This window comes from Rhinopithecus roxellana, chromosome 4 (genome assembly GCF_007565055.1).
Source record: "Rhinopithecus roxellana isolate Shanxi Qingling chromosome 4, ASM756505v1, whole genome shotgun sequence".
NCBI lineage: Eukaryota > Metazoa > Chordata > Mammalia > Primates > Cercopithecidae > Rhinopithecus > Rhinopithecus roxellana.
In genome coordinates this window covers 23,291,435-23,313,291 of record NC_044552.1, presented here as the reverse complement: position 1 = coordinate 23,313,291, position 21,857 = coordinate 23,291,435, and the positions used below count along the sequence as shown (strand labels likewise).

Here is a 21,857-nt window from a genome sequence, read left to right as displayed (position 1 = left end):
AAAAAATCAGGAAACAGGAGGGGTCCCAGGGATCTGTAACTGAAAAAGGCAGGGTTGAGTCACAGCAAGAACACAAGTCAGAAGACCAGGGTAGGGTTCCACTTCTGGTCATTCCCTTGCTATGTGACCTTGGCTATTCCAACTCTCTGGGCCTCTGCGAACTACCAGAGTTGAAATAGCTAATACCGGGTACATTCCAAAGAAGGAAGGAAAGAGAGAGCTGGAAATAAAAACACACGCAGGGAAAAACAGAGAGAAAGAACCAGAAAGAGAGACTCACGAAGAAATTAAGGAGAGGCCCTGGGAGCCGGCCACAGGTAGAGTTGCGAGAGCTCTGCCCCGGCTCCCTGAGGCCGGAGTGTGGGTGCCTGTTCCCCACCCCTTACTCCAGAACTTCAGAGTGCCCTTAAGCCCTTAATAGGTAAGGAAGGAAGATGGAAAGGCGAGAGGCACCGGGAATGAAAACCACACATCAACACTCAGAGGTTTGCCAAAGCCACACAAACCAGGATCTCTACTTCCGGCCCCCAGCCCCCAGATGTAGGTGTGCCAGCCACCTGGAATGAATCACACCTTGGCAATGTGGGCGCACATGCCAAGAGTGAGCCTGGGCACCCGGCCCATGCGCGTACCACAGGCTGAGGGGAAGGTAAAATTGGGGCTCTTCGGGGGTTCACAGGCGGCTACCCTCCCCATACAGTGTTACCCCGCCCCAGACCGCCCTCTAGTGACCGCCTCCTAGGCTCGGGGACCCAGGTGTGCTGTTCTCCCCTCCCTGCTCCCCCAAACCTTACCGGGGAAGCGGGAGAACCAGATGAGGCATTACGCAAGGCCTGGTGTTTACCTCCCGTGGGAGCCTCCTCCCTCCCTATAAAGCCTGATGTCGTGGAGAGATTTGCCGAGACTGAGACTCTGGTTGAAGACAGAGGCAATCCCAGGGGAGGGGCGGAAAGCGGCAAAAGTTAATGCGGGAGTCGGAGATAAGGGCATCTACACAGCAAGCAGCAGGGGCGGCCTGCCATCTGCGCGCTCGAAGGCGGTCGCGGTGGTCGCGGAAGGGGCGGCGTCCAGATCCCAACTTTCCATGGATGCGCCCGAGCTGGGCCCGGGGCTGGTGGAGCGTCTGGAGCAGCTGGCGACGTGTCCTCTGTGCGGGGGCTCCTTCGAGGACCCGGTGCTTCTGGCGTGCGAGCACAGCTTCTGCCGCGCGTGTCTGGCCCGCCGCTGGGGGACCCCGCCGGCGACCGACACCGAGGCTTCCCCCACCGCCTGTCCCTGCTGCGGCCTGCCGTGTCCCCGCCGCAGCCTGAGGTCTAATGTGCGGCTGGCAGTGGAGGTGCGAATCAGCCGTGAGCTGCGAGAGAAGCTGGCTGAGCCTGGGGCTCGTGCAGGGAGACGCCGAGGGGGGCGCATCCCCACCATGGGCTGCCTGGACCCTCCTGGGGAGGTGAGGTTGGGCGTGCGTCGTGGAGTTGTTGGTGGAAGCGGGAAGTTCATGGGTTCCCCGGGGAAGCCGGGAATGGCAAGCCTGGAGCCGGAGGCCCTGTGGAAGTTTAGGCAAAGGATGGGGTGGGCAGAGAAAAGCAAAGGATGAAGGGGTGAGGGCTGACCCTGGGTCCTCAAGGTGAGAGGCGTCCGGAAGGACGATGGATGGAGTTGACACTTGGTCCACAGGGGAGGAGGCTGGACGGATGCCTGAGTCTTGTGAGAGGGGCTGGAGAGAAGAGAGTGGGGAGGCAGAGAAGGGGTACTGGATAGAAGGCGCAGAGCCCTGGAGTGGCCGCGAAGGGCAGGAGAACTGTAGAAGTTTTGGCAGGGCAGCCGCAGGAGTCCGGGAGGAGAAAAGCTGGCGGAGGGGAGGGAGAGGCGGGCGGAAGTGGGAGCCGACCCAGGTGAGGGTGAGCAGGGGTCCTGGGAGGATGGTGGGCGAAGGCAGAACCTGCATAGAGGAGCGGGAGCAGGAGGCTGGGCTGGCGGAGAAAAAACTGGGGAGGAGGGGACTGACAAGAGGAAGAGAGCAAGGGGTTGGGGCGGATCCAAACGTCCCCGTAGCGTCGTGGGGGTTGGTCCCGGACTCCGGCTCAAGCTAAGCTGTGTGTTGTTTGTTATTGTTATTTCGGCTCCTCCTAAGGCCCCAGGCAGGAGCGGCCAAGGGTGGAGGCGAGGTGCGGGAGAACGGCCGCCGGGGCCTCTGGCTCCTCTCCACATCCCAGTCTTACCACCCATCTACCCCCGCGCCTCTCCTGGGCCCGGGCTCCTTGGCCACCAACCAACCCATTACCTTGCCCGACCCCCGGGCGTCTGGGACTCCTGACTGGCTTCTCCCCAGCAGCCAAGCTGGTCTTGGGTTTTGCTTCTGCCCTTTGAAGTCTTCATAGACCTAATTAGTCTGGGTGTAATTGGCACAATTAGGCAAATTGTTTCTCTCTCCCTCTCTCCACCATATCGGCCTCCTCCAGACATCAGCACTAGACAGTGAAGTGGAGGGGTCGGGATCCCAGTGTTTGGAGGGGAGCATCCAGCGCCCTCTCCTGGCTCCCATAGTGCTCTATGGATCTGCTGGGCCTTTGGGACACATTCAAGTCTAGCTGCCTCCCTGGCCAGGGTCCAGAGACACAAAGCAAAGGGCCCAATAAATGCCACTGGGCTTTTATTGCAAGAGGGGAAGCAGCTTTATTGTAAGGCTTTTATATACCAACTCTTAGCCCGAGGGCTCTGGGTGTGTGTTTGGTCTGTGTGATGGAGGGCAGAAGGGACAGATGTTTTTCTGGGATGCACTGGGAAAGATGGATAAGGATGGGGCCACTGAAAGAGACAGAGAATGGGACTGAGGGGGCAGCAGAGGAAGGCAAGGGCTCTGGGGACAAGAAAGTCATGGACAAGCCTGGGAACAGAGAATTGAGAACCTTTGGGGAGCGGAAAGGGGCAGGACAGTGGAGATGGAGTTAGGAGGATGAGGGAAAAGTGATGGGGTGAGAGGAAGAAGGGATCATGAAAGGTGAAGGAGGAGAATGAGAGGAAAAGGAGCACAGAGGGTAAGGAGGTGAGATCACTCTGAAAGGTGAGGAGGGACACTGCCAACTCAGACAGAGCTCACCTGAGGAGGGGGGAGATAGGGAGGGATGCCCCTGGGAATGAAGCCCAGAGCTCACATCCATGTTTGTTTCTGCCCATCCTAGGATATGAGGAAGACATGGAGACGGTGAGTTCCACTTTTCTGTTCCTTCCTTTTCGCACGAGCTGCCATAGCCATCACGTTCTCACTGGGCCCACACTTTTGTTGCCATTCATAGGCAGGTTTTCTGGGGTATAGCCTCATCCCTTCTCCCTCCAGAGATGTGAATGGGGTATGCGTGGGGGCATTAGCTTCAGAGGGCTGATTTCCTGACCCTTCCCCTCATCTGTCTAGATTTGAAGTCCCAACACCTAAGTCATCTAAATCAGAGGATGATCTCCCTGAAGATTATCCAGTGGTCAAAAACATGCTTCATAGACTGACAGGTAAGGAAAGAAGAAGGCAGGGAAGGGAAGTGAATGACAGTCTGTGTTAGATTTTCTTCCTTTTAGCCCTAAAAAGTGATCAGGTCCTTTTTGATGTCTGCATTAGTTTCCTAGCACTGCTGTAATGAAGCACCACAAAGTAGGTGGCTTAAACAACAGACATCTCAAAGTTCAGGAGGTAGAAGTCTGAAATGAAGGTGTCAGCAGTGTTGGTTCCTTCTGAGGGCCATGAGGCAGAATCTGCTCCATTCCTGTCTCCCAGCCTCTGGTAGCCTCACATGTTCTTTGGGTGATATAGGTCTGCACATTTTCTTTTGTATGCATTTCTCTCTGTGTCCAAATTTCCTCTTTTATAAGTCAGCAATCTGGATTACAGCCCACCCTAATGACCTTCATTTTAACTTGATTACCTCTGTAAAGATCCTGTTTCAAAGTAAGGTCACATTTGGAGGTTTGGAGGACTTCAACCTATCTTTGTGTGTGTGTGTGGAGTGGGGAAGGGCACAGTTCAGCATATAACAATGTCTATCCTCGATTCCTCATATTCCAGCCATTTTCCCTCTTCCTTTTTCATACATTCAAACAACAGATCCCTGAAGGTTAGGTGCCTCTCAGAAATCTCTGCTTCCGCCACCTCTCATCACTCCTCTCTGGAAGGGGACCCCAGCATCTCCTTGACCCTTCTTTCCTCACTCACTCCCAAGAAGAAGGGTGCCTCTACCCTTCTTTAAACTGCCTAGAGAAGATGGTCCACCCTCTTGGTCATCCACCATCTTGCCCAGTCCAGATTGCTTCTGGCACCCCTAATCCAGAAATCTTTCTTCAAAGCACCCCATACATATAAGACCAATGGTTCTTTCTTTCTGGTCTCTGGCTATCACCACCTGCTCTCCTCCTCTGCCCCCCACACCCTACAGAAATAGGCCTGTCCACCCACCCCCATTCCTGTAGGTGGGTGGGCTGGCTGGTTTCTCAGGATACCTTGGATTCCTCCCTGTGCCCCTCCCATCACTTGAGGTTCCAGTATCAGTATGGCTTTCTCTTTAGATGAACATTCCCCATTTGGCTGACCCAGCTCCCATGCCCCACCCCAGATGCTGCAGATTGAGGTATCAGTCCTTACTCCTCCCTCGAAGTCAGATCAGCCTCACTCTTCCTCCCCCAACCCCACAAACCGGACAACCTCTCCTTTGATCTTCCTGCTGTGCTCCTTGCCCTGGACCAGTATGATCCTTCCCCAGGTCCAGTTCTACAGAAGTGGTGCATTAGTACAAGGTCCGATATTGCCCAGGCCTGTTCTTCACATGCCTTGCTCTTTTTTGGTCCTGCAGCCGCCTTTTGAGCTGTTGTGGGGTCACTAGCACTCAGTCTTTTACGTGATCTCCGTTGACTATTCTCCACCCTACCCCGCCTGTGATATAGAAAACTCTCTCATGAAGTCCTCTCCCTGCCTCCCGCTCTGCAGCCGACCTGACCCTGGACCCTGGGACCGCACACCGCCGCCTGCTCATCTCCGCCGACCGCCGCAGCGTTCAACTGGCCCCACCAGGGACGCCCGCGCCCCCTGACGGCCCCAAGCGCTTCGATCAGCTCCTGGCTGTGCTGGGCGCGCAGGGCTTCAGGGCCGGCCGCCACTGCTGGGAGGTGGAGACTGCGGACGCTGCCTCCTGCAGAGACTCCTCTGGGGAGGATGAGGACGACGAGGAGAGCCACTATGCAGTGGGCGCGGCCGGGGAATCCGTGCAACGCAAGGGCTGCGTGAGGCTGTGCCCTGCGGGGGCCGTGTGGGCCGTGGAGGGCCGCGGCGGCCGCCTGTGGGCCCTCACGGCACCCGAGCCCACCCTGCTGGGCGGAGTCGAGCCCCCGCCGCGGCGTATTCGCGTGGACCTGGACTGGGAGCGGGGCCGCGTGGCCTTCTACGACGGCCGCTCACTGGACCTGCTTTATGCCTTCCAGGCGTCCGGCCCCCTGGGGGAGCGCATCTTCCCTCTGTTCTGCACCTGCGACCCTCGTGCTCCACTCCGCATTGTACCAGCGGAAAGCTGAGTCCAACTAGAAGTCTGGCCCGGCCACTGGCCCTGCAGCTGCTTCTTTTTGGCCGTGCAATTCTCCACTCATTTCTGCGAACACATTCACATGCCCATTGCAGGAGTATTAATACCAACCCACATTTCCCCCCCAAAAATGAGATCTCACCTGGTCTCCACGTTTCCACGTCCCTGCTCAAAATCAAATCCATTCCTGCTTTCTGGCTCTCAGAATCTTCTCTTCCCTACAGCTGCCACAGTACTTCCTGACTTCTCCCATTCAAACCACTCTAGGCCTGCAATGGGGAACAGGCCCTCCCCATCAGTATTGGTAAAGTGACCATGTCTCCTACACAGAGGCTCTGCTGGTCAAATACTTGACTCCCACTCTTGCCTCTCCTAGCTCCAAAGAAGGGCTCAGGGTCTTCCCCACAGATCTAAGGACTGGGCTAACCTGCCTGTCCACTAAGGTTCCTCCTAAAACAAGAGGCTTGACTCTGGTCTGGGCCCTGTGACCCTCTGGGAAGCTTCGTACCCCTTTTGGGGGATCTTAGGGTGGGGAGGGACAAGCTAGTTCCCCAACCTCCTATGACTGCTTTCTATGTTCACAGCCTTTTTTCCATAAGAACCTTCTTGAAACTTCTCCCTGCACATACTCACAGAAAGGAGCCAATGGTGCTACTTCCCCTCTCTCCTCCTCAACCTGGGAATACTTCAGACATCTCCAAACTCATCCTTGTGTATAGTGTCACACCCTTCCCCATATGTACAAATGGGCCCATATTTAACACATTTTCTGATTTTGGGTTATTTATTTTGTGCATCTGTGGCAATAAATGAGATCTCAGTGGTGGTATGGATTTGACTGATCTCTGCAACTGTGTATGGCAAAAGGACTGGAAAATGAAAACCAAATCCCAGTAAGGGGTAGAGAGGGCCAAGAGAACTGAACATCTGGGCTGGCAGAGAAATCAAAGTCTAGGAAGTAAGAGGTAAGAGTGTAGTAAAGGGGATATACCCCAATCTCTTTGCTCCTTCCCTCTTCCTTCCTATCCCAGAGACTCAGGTCCCTGGGACTATATTGGATCTGTCTCTGAAGCTGAAAAACAAAAGGCGGAGGAGATAGTTGGCTCTAAGTGACCAATCTCAAGCCATCTTTGTCAGAAATCCTAAATCATAGGAGAAGGGTGGGAAGAAAGGATATGATTATTTCCTGTTCCATTTTCCGCAAGAGGTGAGAATGACAAGGACCTCTTTTCTAACTCCTCTTCAGGGCGTGAGGAGGGTTAGCAGGAGGAGAAGGGCTGGGAGCTCTGAGGTCTCCTGTAAGACCTCATATCTCACAGTCAAGGACTAAGAATTAAGATTAAATATTTTAGTAGGATAGCTCTAAACCAGGATTAGCAAGCAAAGCTAGGGTGTAAATTCCTGGAATCTGACTGGGACCCTGGCAGTGAAAGCTGGGACTGTTGAAAACCCAATTTAAGTGTTTGCTACTCATGTAGCATGCAGGGCCAAGATAACTAGATCCCAGGACAGGCAGTTTGGCAGTGAGAACAAAAGGAAGAGACTGGGACCAAGCTGACTAGATCCCTTGAGAGAGAAGGGTGGGTATTGGGAGGAAGAATGAGGACTAGGGGAACCCAGGAGGCTGGGTTGGAATAGCAGCAAGTCAGAATTCCAGGATCTCTGTTCACTCTCCTCTTCCTCTTTCCTCTATCAGGCAGAAGAGAGGGAAGGAGGGGGCTGAAGAAGTAGCCACATGGATACATTCAGGGCCAGACAGACACAGGAATGGTGGAGGAGAGAGGAATTTAGTGCTGCATTGGCCCTGGTGGGGGCTGGGAAGGGTCAGGAGGCTGGGGAGGGGTGGTGGGGGTTGGTCCTAGGGTTGCACGACGCCGTCCTTTGCGGTGGCCACGTACACAGTGTGTATGACCACAGCCCTCTTCTTCCTCCTCATCACTTTCTGTGGAGCTCTCGCCAAAGGCCCGAGGTTTCTCATAAATACAGCAGCCTAGATTTAGAGGGAGGAGCCCAGTTAAAGAGGAGGAAGGGTAAGATGTATAGTCAGTTCCATTCCCACTCAAACTCAGCGAAAATTCCTAGTTTCTCTTATGTTCCAGGATCCACCTTCCCCAGGCCTACCCTCTGGGACTCAGGCCCCACTCCTCTTGTCCTCTTAGAGAGCCACGAATTCAAAGCCCTACTTCTCCCACCTCTGATACTTCTTGTCATCAGATCTAGGCAATTCCAGTTCTAGCCCTTCCCTACCTCTTTCCTTGATACCACAGAACCACCAAAAAAGTGACAGAACTATGAGCATCTGGGGGCTTCTGGAAAGCCAGTGGATATGAGTAGATACAAGAGCCAGAACTCTAGGGCTACTGCGGGCCAACAATTACTCACATTTTGATGAGCGGCGGCCCATGTGTTCATTGTCCACAGTGTCACTTGTCCATTCCACCTTTTTCTCTGGCTTCCGTTTCCGAAGTTTGATGGTAAGGCTCCGATTCTCCTAGAAGGTTAGGGATGAGAGTACCTATCTAGTCCCCTCCTACTAACCTTTCCCACTCCCTCCCAGGGAACCTCCTCTCTTATCTTCTTCAGCTCAATCAGTACCATAGACATAGCACCAGAGGAGTTGCAAGAAGATAAAACAGAACAGGTCTTTGACCTCAGACAGTCCCTTGAGGAATAAGTATTATTTCCTGTTCTTATATCACCAGTATAAGAGAAGGCACAATTCCTAACCTAGGGAAGGTTCCAGCAACTCTTCAAAGGAAAATATAATCCTCGCTGTTTCTCCGTCTTCCTCCCCAAATCATCCTTGGTAGTATTAATACACGAATTATTTTTCAGTCCCCAGCACCTAATCTTTGATCTCCCTTCCTTTTTCCAGATCCCCTCTTCTTTTTCCAATTAAACAAACAAACAAAACCTCTCTCATTCTCAAGCTCCAGCTCTCTCTACCTCTTATCCACCTATTCTCTGACATCCTGGCATCTCTAGTAGCAAGTATTACTAATCTATTAATTACCAAGCTCCCTTTAATCCAAGAGTATTAAGCCCAATGCAATCTTCTCCCTTTGAAGGCAACTTAACATGTTTTTGGAAAAATACTTCTTGTTTCTCCATTTACAGTTTTGCTCTCTGATTTCTCAAAATGCCTCTTTCATCTCCTTTTCTTGTTTCCTCATTCCTGCCACTTCCTTTTACATCCATCCATTCAATAAATATTTACTTAAATATAAGCATTGATAATATTGATAAGTTGGTCTCCAACCATGCTTTCTTACACTACCTTTGACTTCCTCCCAACATCTTCCTGGCTCCTTAATCCTCAATTTCCCATTCGTTCATTACTTATACACATAACCACCCCAAGCAGCAACACCTATATCCTAACTGTACCTCCCTATTACATGATCCTTGACCAGCCTCCTGCACCATCTCTGCCACTCTAAATAGCTCCAATACCTTCCGATTCTCCCAGCCCTAGATATTCAATCCCACACCTCCCATATCCCCAGGCCCAGTTCCTCCAACAACTCTTCTAATCCCTGTCCCCTCCCTCCCAGTATCTCCCAGACCCCTAAACAGCACCGCCCCCCCCCCCCGCCTTTCTCACGGGCTCGGTTGTCACGGTAACCGTTGTCTCAGTGACGGTCTCGCTCAGCCCAGCCCCTGCCTCGGCCATGGCTAAGGCTCAGGAGAGGGAGGAGAGGAGGAAGGGGGATGAGACACCCTTTCCTTTTTCTGTCTCTGAAGTCTAAGAGAAGCGGTATCGGATTCAGAGTGGTAGCCAGGATCCTCCACCTTCTTTTTTCCCCCCTCCTCCTGGGCCTCCGTTTCTCCACCCCTGGGGATAACCTGGCCAACCCCACTTCCGGCTCGCAGCTTCCGGGTGTGACGCATGCTGCAGTCCCCCTTTTTCCCTTCCGCGGCACCAAATTCGTCAAAGCGCAGGCGTCGCTGGATTAGTTCCGCCGTAACATGACGGCGCGCAGGCGCTGAAAGAAAGAGAAACAAATTTGGCGGAAGGGGTGTCACTGCGGGTGTGGGAGGCGGCGGGAGAGTCAAGGGCAGCACGCGTACTCACAACCTAGAGGAAGCAGAACGGGCGCCCAGATGGGTAGGGCCGGGCCAGACGCTGCAGAGTGGGTGTGGCGAGGGCGGAGTTGTGTGCACCAAGCTGAGTCCTGCTGCAGATTTCCATTTACCTTGTCTGGGTAGGGGGACCGGCGAGGAAACTTAAGGAGCAATAGTAATGACCCTACCGCGGCCTATTTCCCTTTCCTTGTTGGTCTGGGTTTCTCTAATGAAAACGGGATGTGGGAGCAGTTGGAAACACACTTAAGAGTCAAGCGATGTGGTTCTAGCCCTCGCCTTGTGCCTGTAGATGTTTGAGCAGTTCAGTTTAGTGCACGTTCAGCGTGGGTTTTTTTTCAGTCACTGTGCTAAGCCTTGAAAATGGAGGCACGTAAGAAGCTGAGACCCTGCCTTTTAGCGCCCAGTCTAGTAGAAAAGACAGGCATGCTGAAAACTAACAAAAAAATGAAACATTGGAGCATTAACAAATGCCAAGTCGGATTTGTAAATCTGAATATAGTTACATACTGCCAACATATTCATTCTCTCTGGGGTGATGAGTATGATGAGGCAGAGAAATGGTCGTAAATTACAGTATAGGCCATTTTATAAAAATATATGCAGGTTTCTTAGAGAGCAAAAGAAAGTGGTAAAACAAGAACCAGGAAGGCCGACAAGTAGGTTTTTTTAGAAGAGCAGCTTAAAAAGTTGTAGATGTGTGCGCTACCGGAAATGGAGTTTTGTACCGCTTGAATCTGAGGAAGTGCCAGATGAGGCTTGATAGGTAGACAGTGGTGATATGGAAGGACCAGTATGCTTTGCTAAGAGATTGAGCTTAATCCAGTCACTGTTACGGGCCAGAGAAAGGCTTAAAGTAGCGTAGAAACGTGAACAGGTGTGTTTCAGATTTCAGGAGTGGGTCAGGAAAGTCAACTGCCAAAACAGTTCAAATGTACAATGGGGAAGACTGCACTGCCCATTCTCCAGGTTGCTGTGGGGGTCAAACAAGATAGCTGTGTTTGAGAGCTCTGAATATATATATGAAGGGCCACACAATTATATGATAATTACTACAGTAACCCCTTGATCACGATTTAAGCCAAGGAATGCAGGACCTGAGTATGTATTTGTTCCTCTTGAAAGTTTTTGGTTCAAACAGAAAAAAGCAAGATAGAGTTCAGCATGTCTAGTATAGTCCATTAAAAAAAACCAAACGCATATATAGCAACACACATATACAGAGCCACATATATATACACAAGCACAGATATACAGTACAATTTGGTTATCTCTGTGGAGTAGGATTCGTGACTTGACTTTATCTTTCTATGTAAGAATCTATTATAATAGATATACAATTGATCCTTGAACAACATGGGGGTAAGGGGTGCTGACCCTCTGAACAGCCAAAAGTCCATATATAACTTTTGACTCCCCCAAAACTTAACTACTATTGACCAGATGCCTTACCAATAACATAAACAGTTGATTAACACATATTTTGTATGTTATATGTATTATATACTGCAATCTTACAATCAAGTAAGCTAGAGAAAACATTAAGAAAATCATAAGGAAAAGAATATATATTTACTCTTCATTAAGTAGAAGTTGATCACATTTTTATGTTGAGTAGGCTCAGGAAGAGGAAAAGGACGGCTTAAATGTGCTGCTATCTTATGGGTAACAGAAGTGGAAGAAAATCCACATATATGTAGAATCAAGCAGTTCAAACCTGTGTTGTTCAAGGGTCAACTGTATATTGTATTTATCTCAATAGTAATAAAATATCTATAGTGATCACTTAGTATCAGTTTTTTAGCTGTCCAAATTTATATGCTAAAGAGATCTGGTTAAAATTTTGTTAAATGTCTCACTATCCAAATCCCTAGTTTTTCTTAACTTAAACTCAGGAACCAAATAGATTTAAATAGTATGGCAATACTTACAATTGCTTTTTGTTTATATTAGCCTCATTCCTGACTCTACTTTTTTGTCCTTATTTTTCCCTCTTTTCTTTTTCATATATCTCTGTAAACTCATTTAAATTCCTTTTGGAATAAGGCAGATTATAAGTAACATACGTATGTCAGGGTCTTTTAGGAAAATATAACTTTAATAAGGAAATTCAATTAAGGGTAGGAGTACTCCAGGAACAATGGTAATCCCCACATGATGATCTGACTCTCTTCTAGGAGCAAAACATTGCAACCAGATGGGATGGACAAGGCAGCTAAAAACCCAGTATCCTTCACCTTCCAAAAGGAGGGAGGGAGTGTTGAGTTGCCCAGGAAAAAGGTCAAGAGTCTTCCTTCTCCTGGAACCTATGAGGAAAGAAAGGACTTGTTATATTCACCAAAAGATGAGTTTCTAGTAGTATAAGATAAGATATGCAATCAAATAACTAAGGAAGGACTTTTATTTATGACATCATTGAGGACTGGCTCCCCTAAACAAACCTCCAATTCTAATTCCAAGACAACTAAAAATTCTGGGATTAAAAATATATTCAATGAATTATAACCTCAAAGCAAAGATTTCTTAGGACACAGAAAGCACTAGCTGTAAAAGAAAAAAAAAAAAAGGATAAGCTGGACCTTATAAAAACTTAAAACTTCTGCTCATTTAAAGAGGGTTAAGAAAATAAATAGGCAAGCCACAGGCTGGGAAAAACATCATCTTTTTATTTTTTAAATTTTTTTTTGGTAAAATGACAATCAGTGATAGGAAAAAAATACTTTTAAAAGATATATCTGACTATGAATATTTTTAATCCTTTGATGAGATGGCAAGAAAGTAAAGGCAATCTTCATACTGGTTAAAAGTTCTATAAAACCAGAAATCCAGACAGTGAAGTTAAAACTGATGTCCCTATGAAATGTGACAGTGACACTATGGTGCCCTTTATACTGTTGCAACAGTTACTGGAAGCATAGGAAATGAGGGACAAAATGTGTAAGGTTGATAGGAGATCCTGTGCATAAATTTGGGAACTGCAAAAGGCTGCTCTTTTTTGTAAAAGTGAACAAGAAAAGAAAAAATTAAACTCTATAGAAGGGGAATTTGACTGTCTCAGTAGGTAGAAAGAGAGAAAACTCTCTCCTGAGAATTTCTAACCATAAGCTAGCCCTTACATGGATTTGCAGCTCAAATTCATACTATCTGTCTGCTCCAAAAAACATGAAGCCAAGAATTTATTTAAAGTAATTCCAGCTTGATAGTGCTTCAAGGCACCTAGAGAAGAAACACAAGTGCTGAGAATACAGCACTTACTCCAGGCCTCAAAGAATTCCTACAGTTCAAGTCCTAAAAAACTCAAATTTATTGTCAAAGATCACAAAACAAAGACAAAAAGCACTGTAAGAGAGACAGCAGAAACAGACAGCAGCATCAGACACACAAAATCCATGGATATCAGAATTATGAGACATAGAATATAATAACCATATTTAATATTTTAAATATATATTTAAAGAATAGTGAAAGGAACAATTTAAAATATGATTAAGGAACTGAGAATGATTTAAAAATTGAGATTTGAAAAGTAATTAAATAGAACTCAAAATAATAACAATAGTCAAAAATAATAATACTTGAAATAAACTGAAAACAGAATTAGTGACATGGAAGGGGAACCTGAAGAAATTACTCAGAAGGTGGCGTAAAGAGAAAAGCGATTGAAAATATGAAAAGAGGGCGAGAGAAATGGAGGACAGAAGAGAGAAATCTCATTCTAGTAACTAATTAGAGGTCCAGAATGTGAGGACTGAGAACATGGGGGAAAGAGAATATTAAAAGAGATGATGGCTGATAATTTTCCAAGGTTGATGAAAAAAAAATCCATTCTAGGCCAGGCGCGGTGGCTCACGCCTGTAATCCCAGCACTTTGGGAGGCCGAGGCAGGTGGATCACGAGGTCAGGAGATCGAGATCATCCTGGCTAACACAGTGAAATCTCGTCTCTACTAAAAAACACAAAAAATGAGCTGGGCGTGGTGGCAGGCACCTGTAGTCCCAGCTATTCAGGAGGCTGAGGCAGGAGAATGGCGTGAGGCTGAGGCAGGAGAATGGCGTGAACCCAGGAGGTGGAGCTTGCAGTGAGCCGAGAACGCACCACTGCACTCCAGCCTGGGAGACAGAGAGAGACTCCGTCTCAAAAAAAAGAAAAAAAAAAAAGAAAACAATGCACTCTCAGTTTCAGAAAGCCCAACAAATCCCAAACAGAATAAAAGAAAATCACATTTTGATATACTATAGTGACTGCAGAACACCAAAGACAAAGATGAGGTCTTAAAAGCATTCAGAAAGCCCATGTTCTCTAAATCATGTGTGACTAATTCTCTCCAAAGTAAAGCTACCTTGACTGCGGTTGAAGACTGCAGTATAAGATGCTGACCACTAAACAATACCTGCTTCTTATGGTTTTTTTTTCTTCATTTCCTTTTAAATATCCTAAAAGGAGGTCAGGCAGGGTGACTCATGCCTGTAATCCCCAGCACTTTGGGATGCTGAGGTGGGTTGATTGAGCTCAGGAGTTCAAGACCAGCCTGGGAAACAGAGAAACCCTATCTCTACTAAAAATACAAAAAACAAAACAAAACAAAACAAAAGCCAGGCGTGGTGGCACGTGCCTGTGGTCCCAAAGCTACTTTGGAGGCTGAGGTGGGAGGATTACCTGAGCCCAGGAGGCGGAGGTTGCAGTGAGCCAAGATTGCCTCACTGCATTCCAGGCTAGGTGACAGAGCGACACCCTGTCCCCCCCAAAAAAACCTAAAAGGTTTATTTCACTGGTTATAAAAAGGGTTAAAAAAGTTTAATTTTAAAAAATAAAAACCAAGGAGAGGGGAAAGGATACCCACTTGCAGTTGGTACAGGTGTAGAAGACAGTTTGCCCTTCATCGGCTGAACGCATCTGTCTGGTGTGGTATGCCATTCCTTCATGACCACATCGAGGGCAGCGCCTGTCAACCTGGGAAGAAACTGGTGGGTTATGGAGGCCTGGTCATATCCCCTTACTTCCTACAGGAATCAGGCGATCACGCCTCTCAAACATCGATGCTTTACATCTTTTCCCACTTGGAACTGGGCACAAAACTCTCCAGATCTCTGCAATCACTCCTCCATTTCTTTCCTACTCACCTTATGGAGCCAGTTCTTGATCTCATTAACTTACCACAGGTCCCTGGCACTCAGGCCCTTCCTCCACCGACATAGGAATGGCTGTCCCCAGTTGGTGGAACACAACTGAAGTCTTCACAACCTTCCCCTCAAATTCTGCGCAGGCAAGTAAGACTGGTTACGGAGACAACCAGAGGGAGCTGACACCGGAAACTTCCCCTCTCCCCTGGCTGGTTAGGCCAGGAGGCCCTATATCCTTTCCCTCAGTTTTCATCGCTAGACCAAATGTACAACTGCCTGATGTCCTGCTCTAGGATCCCCTCCTCAACCCAACCGATCTTGAGTTCCCCAAGCTTCCGATCCTGGGCCCTCCGCCAGGACCCCTGCGTACAAGCCTCTCACCCCGAACGTTGATGTTGAAGCCACAGCGAGTACAGGTGACCGTATCCTGAGCCCCGGGCAGAGGCAGGACCGAGCCGCAATCTGAACAGAAATCCAAGTCCGACTGAAAGCTGGAGCAAGTACTGGCGAGATCCATGACAGACATGCAGTTGGGTCTGAGGAGGGAGTTGGAAGTTTATTAACAAAAGAGAGAAGAGTTCCCGCCCCAGAGGTGGTAACTATTCTGTCCCAGGACGTAGGAGTATATAACCCGAGTCCTCCTCCCACGCACGCCTCCTGCCTCTGCGACCAAGGAGCCGAAACGCCAGGAACTCCCACACAGCGTCGGGTACTAAAAGGACTTGGAACCCTTTCCTGGGGCCGGCGAGAGGAGCTGGCCAACTCCGGGGGCTAGAGCGTCAGCTCTGCGCCCGCGGCGGGGCAGCGAGCTAGAGCCGGCTAGAGCGTCACGCTTTCGCGCTGACGATTGGCTGTGACGTCATAATTAATTGCGAACCCTGTCTGGAGCCTTGGAGATGGAGAGTAACCTCTTCTAAGGGAGGTTGCGGCTCAACTTTCATGCTGGTACTGAGACGGTGAGCACAAAATTGGTAACCAATGCTGCGCTTCCAGCAAATTTTCCCACCAGCACCGAATCCTGGGATATTTATTCTCTTTGTTTCACATCCTACGGGAACCCAATCGCGGGGTAATATCCTCCTGAAAACCGTACTTTGCTGAATAATGACTTTTTTGGATTAGAGAACTACAACTCCTCTGGGTCCTGAGCTGGTATTTCCCTTTTGCGGCTGCACAGTAGTTAAAAACAAAGCTAAGTATTCTGGCACGTATAGTTCTAGCGTTCCTTGGGTCCCGCTGGCGAGCGTGGGCTTTCTGCAGAGCACAGCCGGCCTGTGTGCTTTGCGGACGGTTCACCGCCCTTGGAAAGGGGTGAGTCGGCTTCTTGAGGGACAGCAAGTGGTGAGGGTGAAGGCAGGAGGAATCCTTAGTCCCACGGGACGAAAGGAAGCAGGGATGAAGTGGGACACTTGAGAAGGGGCTCAGGACTTCGGAGGTGGTGGAACAGAAGAGCTTGGGGCTTCCCCTCCTTCGACTCCTGCCAGATAAGTGAGGCTAGCAGTAGTCAAGAAAGCTCATTAAGTAGGATTTCATAAGACTTAGGTCGAGTTTGGCTTTTAGTTGTGCCTGCCGTTCATCGAACTCTTAATTCACTGCCGTCATCCATTAAGTGGACAGCTGACATTTCCCTGATCTTTTATAAAACATGGGAATAAGTTTCTTTCGGAAATCTTGCTATTTTCATTACTCTGTAACTTATATTCGAAGTAGAAACTTTCCCTGAAGGGGCAGCTTGTAGTTGTTTACTAGTTTCCTGCTAGTCCTCCCACCACCACCCACTCTGATAGCTGTGCTAAGTTCCTTCATATGAAAGTTCTGGAGCCATCACTATTTTGTCCTGTGAAGGACACAAGCTGTAGTCTTTTCGCTGGGAGAGGCTCCCATCTGCCTTTCTCTGTAATAATGGAGAGAACACCATAGTTAAAGGGTTAAAACTCAGCAAACTGCTGAAGAGTGACAAGCCCTATCACTTAAGTGTGAAATTGCTTGTTATTCTGTCTGACAAAGGGAGATGTGTTGTTGAGCTGATTGTCGTAGACAGTTTTTATTCTCACTTATCTGTGTGTCTCCTTTGAAAATGGAACTTGAAATTCTACCCTTCTCAATTTTCTCTTTTTAATTTGAAAAACACTCACCCAACATCCCCTGTGAGTTGCAGTAAAGAACAAAGCATTGAAAGGCATATCCTTTTCCCAACAAAAGCTCACAATCTATTCAATAAAGTATTTATTGAGCAACTATGGCAGGTTTTGAGCTGAGGCTGAACCTGCAAAGTTGAAATCTGTGTTCTCTGACCTCAATGAACATGAATGAATAATTAGAATACAATAAAAGTGTGCTAGGAGGTACAAAATATGAGAGCCCAGAACATGCATATAAAGCAAACATATCTGTAAACTTCAAGGAAGACTGGGAAATGATTTAATAAAAAGATAGATACAATGTTATGGCAGATATTTAAAAAGATGCTCAGATATTATGTGTCAAGGATCATCAGCAATCAACAAATCATTAATTTTGAGAACTTGGGATCACAGACTGTAATGTTAAATACTGTGCTAGAAGCCATGTACAGAGAAGTAAAAGTAAGATGATCGTATGTCCAAAATCTCAAAATAAACTTACATAGACAAATAAGAATGTTCCTAAGAGGTCAATGAGACCAAATATTTGATATCAGATCCTTTCCAACAATATAGAGGCATATTTGTAGATGTAAATTACAGTTTCATTCCTTATGAGCCTAAATGTCAGCACCAAAATGTTAAAAGTGATATATGAATACAGATATCGCAGTGTAAACCATGATTAATTTTCAAATGAGTTGTAGAATTAAAATATGTCAAGTATTTAGAGGAAGGGAAAATCACTGTGACAGAGTAGACCAGAAAGACTTTATAGTCAGGAACTTGACCTGTGAAGGACAGATAGAATTTATTGAGAACTTACCAAGCTCTTTGCATCTAATTCATATTTGTTCTTTATAACCCTGAGAGGCAGATTTTTGTCTTACATCTCCATTTTATAGATGAGAAAGCTGACAGAAGTTACTTGCCCTGAGTCACACACCTAGGAAGTGGTGGAATTAGGATTCAGATCTAGCCCTGTCAGACTGTAAAGCCCATCCTTTGAACTGTAAATGGTATAAAAGGCATAGAGAGGAAATGCCAGACATCCTCAGGGGCTTAAATACGACCTCACAGTAAACTCAGGCTAGACCAGGGATGACACATAAAGGTTGATAGTTTTCGTTTGTGTTGCCCTCAGCCTCCTCTATAAATAAACCCAGAGTAATCACAAATTCCCATCCTGAGGGGTTCAACAGGGAATAGTCTCATAATGGATTTAGAGTGAAGGATGATTGGCATTGTAAGGCAGGCAAGCAGAGGGCTGAGCAATCAAATAAAAAAATTTCAGAACAAAAGATTAGAGGGCAGAAATGCTGTATGTGCTGATAGAGGCAGAGAGGGCCCGGATCAAGAAACTGCAGGAAGAGAAAACTAGAAACCTAGAATCATCTAGAAAACTAGAACCTAGAATCGTCTCAGAACACAGAGGAGGCTTGAGGACTGACATAGATGTACTTGGACAACACCTCACCAAGGAGCATGTCTCTTCCCACTCGCAATCCCCAATACGAGATTCACAGTGGTTCATGCTGAGTCCACAGGAAAAGTATGCTTGTGAAAGGAAAGATCCTCTTATTAAAAGAGCATTCATTATTTTCTACCATAGGAATGCAGTGGTTTCCCATGTGGGAAATGGCCCTGCTGTAGTCCTGCCTATTAGCAGGTTTGTTCTGACACCTCCTACATTTGAATCTATCTTTGCTTTTTTATCTTTCAGATTGGCCTGGGGTACATCATCTAAAGATCCTAGGATTGCTGCAGGTCAGCAGTCTCCATTGGAAAAAAAGATCTTGGTAAGTAAATTATCTTCACATCATACAGTTTGGAACTACACAGAGAAGGAATCTTAGGTTTAAAATCCTTCTGCCTAAGTGACACATTCACGTAGTATGTCTACACTGGCAAATGTTACCCAGCTATATCCACAGTTGCAAAACAAAGTATCATTTTGAAAACTTCCAACACCATACATTTTTAAAACTAATTATTGATTTGTGGTGGTGACTACTTCATACTTTCAGAGCTCACGGGCTCACCTGGGAGTGATGGGAATAAAATAACAAGCTAAAGTAAAGAGCATGTAGCTGTTCTGGTATTGTTAGGGAGGGTGGGCTTGGCTCCTGTTTAAATGTGTTCAAAGGAAAAAGATGATCACATTATAAATTTCTGACTTCACTTTGACAGAATCTAGGTGGTGTGCATACAACAGCAGCAAGACAGTTGATAACTCAGAAATATCAGGAGGAGTGTGAAATCCTCTATAGGGAGCAAGCTGTTTCTCTTGACTACTGGCTTGCCAAAGCAGAGTCTTATTATAATAAACTAATAGTGGAAATGATGAAAGAAGAGACAGGCAATGAAATCAAGAAAAAAATGGAGAAGAAAACAACCCGAAGCATAGAAGGACTAAAACAGTACTATTTGATACCTGAGAGAGAGATGAAACACATAGAAAGGCACATACATCAAGCAGGACAGGCTGGAGAATTTAAGAACAAGTCATTTAGACAAGTACTGCGACCCTTCAGTGAAAGAAAATTACCAAACATTGTGCCAGAAGGTCATGGCATCCAGAACGCACAGAGAAGAAAGCAGGTAAATGAGAGGGAACAGATGCAGATTAAGGATCACCAGGAACGCATGATTCGAGGGAGAGAACTTACAGAGCAAAGACTCAAGGAAAGAATCTTAAGAAGAAGCCAGAGCCAGCTGCCTACATATGAGAAGCGTGAGAGAGGAAAGAAAGAGATAAAGGAGTTTGAAAGAGTTATTGCATATCCTCTTTTCCAGCCATGCAGTAGAAGTCGGATTAAAGTGAATATTCTTATGGAAAAGTCTCAGAATGGAGAGAAAGGGAATACAATTGTGAAACCATATCAAAGAAAATTCTTGGCCATGCCACCCTTTTTAAGAAGTCAAATAGGAAAAATAAAAGATTAAAGTTTCAATGCTGTTATGATAAAATCATATCTCTTAAGTGAACCCCCCCCTTTTTTTTTAAATGCGTGTTCTCATCTCTCCAGGGTTCAGTGAATATTCCCATTTGTATCAGATACAGATAGATAGTTCTGGACTTGAAAATTAGCTTAACTATTTTTAGTTGACTTGCATTTGTTCAAGTGCATATCCTTTCTAGTGTTCAGTGTCCTCATCTTTAAAATGGCAATAATAATATTTGATTGCATTTGTGGAAGGACTATTGTGTTTGTGAAGTATAGATATGTATTAGTTGTTTCATAAATATTAGTTTCCCCACTTGGGAAGATGGGGGTTGGGCGATGGGGTGAATAAAGAATTATTCTAATCTGCTTCTCTTATTCTCCCTGCTCCCAGCCCTCCAAGGTTATTTTGATGAGATTGATATAGTTTAGTATATGGTCTTTAATGTCTTACCTTCATCAGATAACTACTAGCCAGGCCCTAAAAGTGTAACTTGCCCTGTACAATTTATTTGTATGAGAAACAATTTTGACAGCCTCCTACATGCTAGGCATTGTGTTAGTTACGAAGGTGAATGAAGAGAAGTCTCTGCCCTTGAATAGCTTTCAGCTAATGGCATAGATCACTCTATAAACAGATAATGTAGTAAAGGTTACAATAGAAAGATACAGGGTGCTTTGCAAAGGGCGGATTCTAACCTGGCTTAGGTGAGCAGGGTGAAAAGGAGGAAGGTTAGGGAAAATAGCATAATAGTCTCTCATGTTTCTTCCAGCTCTTTTTGTCACTTTCTGTCACTCACTTAAGCAAGAGCTTCCTAATGTTTGGATCCACTCAGGGGTAGTCAAACTCATCCTTTCTCAAACTCATGCCTTTGTCACTCATTGATAAATCAGAAAGCAAATTTATAAATTTAGTGAGAATTACAGTTGTCAAGCAGAATGAAATTTATGTTTTTTAGTCAGTTTGTTTTCTTTCCAGATTCCAGAAAATTGGGAAAGCAGGGGTTCAGAGTTGGCAAGCAGAGAAGCAAATAAATGGAAATGGATGCCCTCAGGAATCTTATTCTTAAGTTGTGATCATTCTGATGCCTACCTTGCTTTACTAGCAGAACACCCTTTAGCCTGGATATTGCTAGGTCAGCCACTGATAGAAATGTTCTATGTCTGTGCTCCTCAGTACTGTAGCCCTTGCTACAAGTGGCTGTTGAGGCATTCAAAATGTGGCTGGTGCAACTGTAGAATGGAATGTTTAATTGAATTTCATTTAAATTTAAATTGCCACATGTGGCAAGTGACTGCCCTGTTGTACAGTACAGCACTGGATAAACATAACTCCTGTGTTCTAGACTCCAGTCCCACCATTAGCTTTCTGTTTTTGACAGTGTTTTTTGGTATGATAGGTCACTGCTCGTTTTACATTACTATCAGTTTCCTTTGTATTTCAGAGGCTCCCTAATCCCTTAAAGAGATTTAAAAATCAATGTAGACCACTTCTGTGTGAAGATAAGGTGGCTGAATTTGCTTTGATTGGAATTAGGAACTGGCCCTCTCTTTGCTAGTTCTGGAATTTGGCCAGGATGCACATCAAAATCTCATTCCTACCCTCCTGATTTGCCTCATGCAAACTTTGTTGCTGTGTCTGTTCTCTGGTCTTCTATTGCTATGTCTCAGCTTTAGATTCTATGTCTTGTGTAGAAACAGATCATCAGAATGCAACAGGCAGAAGACTTAGAAGTGCAAATCAGTAGGGTAATGACAAACTCTTTTTTTTTTTTTTTTTTTTTTTGAGAGGGAGTCTTGCTCTGCCGCCCAGGCTGGAGTGCAGTGGCCGGCTCTCAGCTCACTGCAAGCTCCGCCTCCCGGGTTCACGCCATTCTCCTGTCTCAGCCTCCCGAGTAGCTGGGACTACAGGCGCCCGCCTCGTCGCCCGGCTAGTTTTTTGTATTTTTTTTAGTAGAGACGGGGTTTCACCGTATTAGCCAGGATGGTCTCGATCTCCTGACCTCGTGATCCGCCCGTCTTGGCCTCCCA

The 21,857-nt window shown here is 46.6% G+C and overlaps 5 protein-coding genes across 10 annotated transcripts in view; 2 read left to right on the top strand and 3 right to left on the bottom strand.

The window, feature by feature from the left end:
* LOC104668434 (HLA class I histocompatibility antigen, A-30 alpha chain) overlaps positions 1-21,857 on the bottom strand; it is a 329,434-nt gene that overhangs the window by 198,748 nt on the left and 108,829 nt on the right. The gene's annotated exons all lie outside the window — the stretch shown is intronic.
* Positions 791-6,388, top strand: RNF39 (ring finger protein 39). The gene is made up of 4 exons (XM_010368177.2): positions 791-1,447; positions 3,180-3,202; positions 3,410-3,501; positions 4,967-6,388. The coding sequence occupies exons 1-4, from the start codon at positions 881-883 to the stop codon at positions 5,545-5,547; spliced, it is 1,263 nt and encodes a 420-aa protein (XP_010366479.1). The 5' UTR covers positions 791-880; the 3' UTR covers positions 5,548-6,388.
* On the bottom strand, positions 6,326-9,940 carry PPP1R11 (protein phosphatase 1 regulatory inhibitor subunit 11). Of its 2 annotated transcripts, XM_030928114.1 has the most exons (4): positions 9,631-9,940; positions 9,402-9,541; positions 7,938-8,046; positions 6,326-7,545 (listed from the first exon to the last, which is right to left on the bottom strand). In XM_030928114.1, exons 2-4 carry the CDS (start codon positions 9,444-9,446, stop codon positions 7,343-7,345), a joined length of 357 nt encoding a protein of 118 aa, XP_030783974.1. In that variant the 5' UTR covers positions 9,447-9,541; positions 9,631-9,940; the 3' UTR covers positions 6,326-7,342. The 2 variants fall into 2 exon arrangements, with proteins under 2 accessions (XP_030783974.1, XP_010366480.1); XM_010368178.2 differs by lacking the exon at positions 9,631-9,940 and having other exon boundaries at positions 9,160-9,547.
* ZNRD1 (zinc ribbon domain containing 1) lies at positions 11,710-15,552 on the bottom strand. Of its 2 annotated transcripts, none has more exons than XM_010368181.2 (5): positions 15,411-15,552; positions 15,140-15,294; positions 14,793-14,893; positions 14,479-14,588; positions 11,710-11,944 (listed from the first exon to the last, which is right to left on the bottom strand). In XM_010368181.2, exons 2-5 carry the CDS (start codon positions 15,282-15,284, stop codon positions 11,920-11,922), a joined length of 381 nt encoding a protein of 126 aa, XP_010366483.2. In that variant the 5' UTR covers positions 15,285-15,294; positions 15,411-15,552; the 3' UTR covers positions 11,710-11,919. The 2 variants fall into 2 exon arrangements, with proteins under 2 accessions (XP_010366483.2, XP_010366484.2); XM_010368182.2 differs by having other exon boundaries at positions 15,420-15,543.
* On the top strand, positions 15,579-19,843 carry LOC104666175 (putative uncharacterized protein ZNRD1-AS1). 3 transcript variants are annotated; one of them, XM_010368184.2, is made up of 3 exons: positions 15,579-15,714; positions 18,605-18,680; positions 19,072-19,843. In XM_010368184.2, exons 1-3 carry the CDS (start codon positions 15,698-15,700, stop codon positions 19,825-19,827), a joined length of 849 nt encoding a protein of 282 aa, XP_010366486.2. In that variant the 5' UTR covers positions 15,579-15,697; the 3' UTR covers positions 19,828-19,843. The 3 variants fall into 3 exon arrangements, 2 of the variants coding, with proteins under 2 accessions (XP_010366486.2, XP_010366485.2); XR_004056660.1 differs by having other exon boundaries at positions 15,711-15,729; XM_010368183.2 differs by lacking the exon at positions 15,579-15,714 and adding an exon at positions 15,760-18,433.